The 4,963-nt window shown below is 47.0% G+C and overlaps 1 protein-coding gene across 1 annotated transcript in view; it reads left to right on the top strand.

The window, feature by feature from the left end:
• The window catches only part of sned1 (sushi, nidogen and EGF-like domains 1), a 67,262-nt gene that overhangs the window by 13,811 nt on the left and 48,488 nt on the right, over nt 1-4,963 (top strand). Inside the window, 2 exon segments of the mRNA XM_070446831.1 lie at nt 2,920-3,015; nt 3,843-4,071. Coding sequence (XP_070302932.1) covers nt 2,920-3,015; nt 3,843-4,071 — 325 coding nt within the window.

The raw sequence follows: 4,963 nt of genomic DNA, 5'->3' as shown, positions 1-4,963 counted from the left end.
TCTTCCTCTACTTCTTCTTCCTCTACTTCTTCTTCCCCTTCTTCTTCTTCCTCTACTTCTTCTTCCTCTTCTTCTTCTTCCTCTTCTTCTTCTTCCTCTTCTTCTTCTTCCTCTACTTCTTCCCCTTCTTCTTCTTCCCCTTCTTCTTCTTCTTCTTCTTCTTCCTCTCCCTCTTCTTCTTCTTCTTCTTGTTCTCCTTCTTCTTCTGTACAAATCCAAGGATTGGTCCCCCTGGTTACCATGGTGATAAACACTTGTGTCTTTTGTGTCGAGGCCGGTGGAACACTGTGTGTGTGAGAGTCACATTCGCTGTTGGGGAGAGAGAAATTTAAATAGGATTTATTTAGGTGTTGACGAAGTGGGACTGTGGTAACATGAGTGATGGATTAGTTCTAGATGGAGTTGCCAATACAGCCGTAGGGGAGACTCAACTCTGTAAAACAGGACATAAAGCAGTTCAGATTTACCTTGAGAGGGAGTCCATGTGCCTAGCTTAGAGTCCGGTCAAGTCGACGAGGACAAAGCTAAATTCTCACAAGAACAAAAGTAATCTGATGATTCGTGGTTCCAGCTCCTTACGATTAGCAGACCTTAGAGACAACGTTGTGGAGGCAGAGTCACAGTCTCGACGGCTAGCTAGCGAGTTTGTGAGTGAAGTAAGCGAAGCTAGGTTAAGCTGTGCCAGATGCACACAGTGTTGAGTAGTGCAGAGAGCAAACGGAACATGAAGAAAGCACTAAAAGCTAAGTCTCAATTGTTAGTCACGGCTAGGTGAACTATAAAAAGTTTTTAAATAATCTGAGGAAGAAGCCAGATGAGGTTGTCGAGGACGCAGCCTATGTAACGGTGATTAAAGAGAAACCCCCCCAAGCCACCTGTGGACTACGGTGGAGTTGGATAACTCCCCAGGCGTGTTCGAGGTGGAAACAGGGGCTTCCCGTACTGTTTTGGGAGAACATGCTTTCGCTGACCTAAAAGACAAAGCACCCCAGTTGAAACTAGAGCACTCGGCTATAGTGCTGAAGTCGTACACAGAAGAGCACATTCCAGTGCATTCCGGTGCGTCAACGTCCAGGACAAAGGTCAAACTACGACTGAAGACGTTGACGGTCCAAGGTCCCAATCTGCTGGGAAGAGATTGGATGGCAGTGTTACAACTGGACTGCCGAGGGATGTGCAAAACCAATCACGAAAGGTCTCAGGACAGTGTGTTGTCCAGCACACTAAACAGGCAGATGTTTTCAAAGAAGAACTTGGGGAAAAACTAGAAGAGACTGAAATGTGAATTCAGATGGACCGGTCTGGTCGACCACGCTTCTGCAAAGAACGCCAAGTGCCGTTTGCACTACAACAGATTGTCGAGGCAGAGCTGGACAGGCTCCCGACCACTGGAATACTGGAACCAATCACTTACTCTGAGTGTGCTGTCGCAGTAATGAAACCTGATGGAAATATCCGGATTTGTGGAGATTACAAGCTAACTGCCAATGTAGCGTCCAGGCTGGACCAGCACCTACTGCCAAGGAAAGAGGGGCTATTCACAAAGCTATCTGGTGGGACATGTTTTTCCAAACGTGGACATGTCTCACAAATATCAGTAAAGTGGCTCGAATAAACACCCACAAGGGGCTGTTTCAGTACACACATCTTCCGTTTAGAGCCTCCTCTGCCTGCGCGATCTTTCAAATAACATCATCTGTTAGCAGGCACACTGCTGTATACCTGGATAATATCCTTATCACCTGGAGTCACTGAGGAAGACCATCTACTGGGTGATATCCTTATCACCTGGAGTCACTGACGAAGACCATCTACTGGGTGATATCCTTATCACCTGGTGTCACTGAGGAAGACCATCTACTGGGTGATATCCTTATCACCTGGTGTCAATGAGGGGAAGACCATCTACTGCGGGTCGATATCCTCCTATCACCTCGGTTCACTATCAGGTAAGACCATCTACTAGGGATTGATATCCTTATCACTCTTTGGTTCACTGGAGGAAGACCATTTCTACTTGGGTGATATACTATCCCCTTGTGTACACCTGAGGAAGTCCATCTACTGTGATATCCTTATCACCTCCGTGATGTCACTGGGAAGACACATCTACTGGAGTGATTATCCTGTCTCACCCTGGTGTCACTGAGGTAAGACCACACTCTACCTGCAGTGCTGATAATTCCTTTAGTCACCCTGGAGAGTCCACTGAGGAAGACCACCGTCTACTTGCCGGCTGCAGTATCCTTTATCCACCTGGAGTCACTAGAGCGAAGACCAGCTCTACTGAAGGAGTGATATCCGTTCAGATTCACCTCGGGCTGCCTCCACTGAGGAAGACCCACCACTCTACCTGGGTGGAAGTATCCTTTATCGCCTGGGTGTCACTGACGGGAAGAACCACCCTTCTAGCTGCCTGACGTGCTGATAAATGGCCCTCTATCCTTATCACACTGACTCTACGCGTAGTCACATGGAGCAAGAACCATTCCTCACTCGGCTGTGATATCCCTTATCGCCTTGGGTTCACTGCAGCAGAAGACCACTCTTACTGGCGGCTGATATCCGTATTCAACCTCGGTGTCCATGAGGAAGCACCATTCTACGCGGTGATGATCCGCTATGCACATGGTGTCCACTCGCGACGCACCAGCACCATGCTACTGGGTCGATTATTTCTTATCACCTGGTGTCACTGAGGAAGACCATCTACTGGTGTGATATCCGTATCACCTGGTTCATGAGGAGACACTCTAATAAAACACTTGAAACAGTGCTATGAAGACATGGAGGCCAGGACTTCGCTTGAAGAATCCAGAGTGGTTTTCCTGAAGTACAGAACTTTGCTGGCACAAACGTCACAGCCAATGGGCTACTGCCTCTCCAACCCCGTGCCACACTGCGGCTGTCGATACCCAGCTCCAATCGGGCTTCAACCCCTGTCCAATGGGCTTCAACCCCTGTCCAATGGGCTTCAACCCCTGTCCAATCAAAGAGGCCCCAGAACCCAAGGATGTGAGTGAGCTTACGGACCTACCTTGAGATGTTAAACTACTGTGGCCGTATTTTTTTTTCTTCTTCTCCCTGACCTGGCCTCTGTCCTGGACCCACGGCATCTCCTCCTGTAAGCTATAGACAAATGGAAGCGGCACAAACCCCAGAAAACAGCTTTCCAGAGACTTCCAAGGACTTGCTGTCGTCTTCGGCACTGTTTGTGCGTTACGACCCAAAGCGCCCACTCGTCATCACAAGTGATGCCTCCCCATACTGTATTTATTTATTTATTTAGCTCCTTTGCACCCCGGTATCTCTACTTGCACATTCATCTTCTGCTCATCTATCACTCCAGTTTTTAATTGCTATATCGTAATTACCTCGCCACTATGGCCTATTTTATTGCCTTACCTCCCTTATCTTACCTCATTTGCACACACTTTTATTGATTGTTTATTCCATGCGTAACTCTGTGTTGTTATTTGTGTCGAACTGCTTTGCTTTATCTTGGCCAGGTCGCAGTTGTAAATGAGAACTTGTTCTCAACTGGCCTACCTGGTTAAATAAAGGTGAAATAAAATACGGGATTGGGGCGGTGTTGTCTCAGAAGATGGAGTAATAATTACTTCACGTCTTGCTTGTTGTCACCCTGGGTGAGCTGAAGAAAACACACCCATCCATCTCCGGGGCGACTGCAAAGACGGGCCCTCATGTTAGCGCAATACGAATATGAGTTATAGTACAGACTGGGCCCCTCCACTGCTAACGCTGATGGTCTCAGCAGGCTGCCACTCCCAGACCCAAAGACCCCAAAAGTCCCTCTGAACTGGTGTGCTTTATGGAAACAGCTCCGAAGAGCTTCAATAGACCATCGGCAACTGAAGAAATGGACTGTAAGAGACTCTCTTCTCTCCAAAGTCTGTCGCTTCGTCAAGGAGGGATGGCCGGCCCACTGTCCTACGGAAGAGTTGCAGCCGTATTTTAAAAGGAGAAAGAAACTCTTGGTGGAGGACGACATCCTGATTCGGGGGCTTCAAGTAGTGGTGCTACCTTTACTGGAGGAAGTCTTACACACAGGTGGGAATAAGACTGATTCATACTGTACTCAAGGTGGACTGATATCAATACTGTAACAGGGGATATGACTCATACTGTCACAGGGGATGACTGAGTCATACTGTACAAGGGATGATCTGATTATTACCTGTACAGGGGTATGACTGATTCATACACTGTACAAGGGAGATTGATTGCAATCACTGTACAGTGGAAGACGATCTTCAACTCGTACAGGGGATACTGTGATTCATAATACCGTTACAGGAGTATGACGATTCTTTACCGTGTACAGGATTATATGTCATACCTACAGGGGATGACTGATGCATACCTGAGTCAGTGGATGACTGTGTCATATACGTACAGGGGGGATGACTGATATCATAACCTGTACACGGGGATGACGACATCATCTACGTCGAGACAGGGGAGACTGATTTGCATACTGTCACGTGAGATGACTATTCATGAGCTGGCTTGTCTAGGGGAGAACTTTGGATTCATACTTGAGCGGATGCCTTGATTCATGACTGACACGAGTGACTGATCATATCCGTATCAGAGATCGGACCTGTATTTTCATTTAGCGACTCAAGTATTGGGTGTATTACTGATTTCTAGACTGTGTAGTTTCATGTTTGTCAGGAGATGAATGGTGAATTCATAGGTTCAACAGTACGTAGTCATGGAGATGACGGATGTAACACATATACTTGTACTGCAGGAGATTTGACTTTGTGACATGTTTCATAATCCGTATTCATGGGAGATGAACTGGAGGCTGTTGTCATATCTTTGTATCACGAGCGAGATATGATTGAGATGCAATATGACGGTTGTATTATCAGGCGTTGGGATGGATCTGATTGTCATGACTGTACAGAGTGACTCGATTCAGAACCTGGTAACA

The sequence above is a fragment of the Salvelinus sp. IW2-2015 genome, linkage group LG15 (genome assembly GCF_002910315.2).
Source record: "Salvelinus sp. IW2-2015 linkage group LG15, ASM291031v2, whole genome shotgun sequence".
Classification (NCBI taxonomy): domain Eukaryota; kingdom Metazoa; phylum Chordata; class Actinopteri; order Salmoniformes; family Salmonidae; genus Salvelinus; species Salvelinus sp. IW2-2015.
The sequence above is the reverse complement of the archived record's forward strand: the minus strand, read 5'-3'. Positions and strand labels throughout refer to the sequence as shown.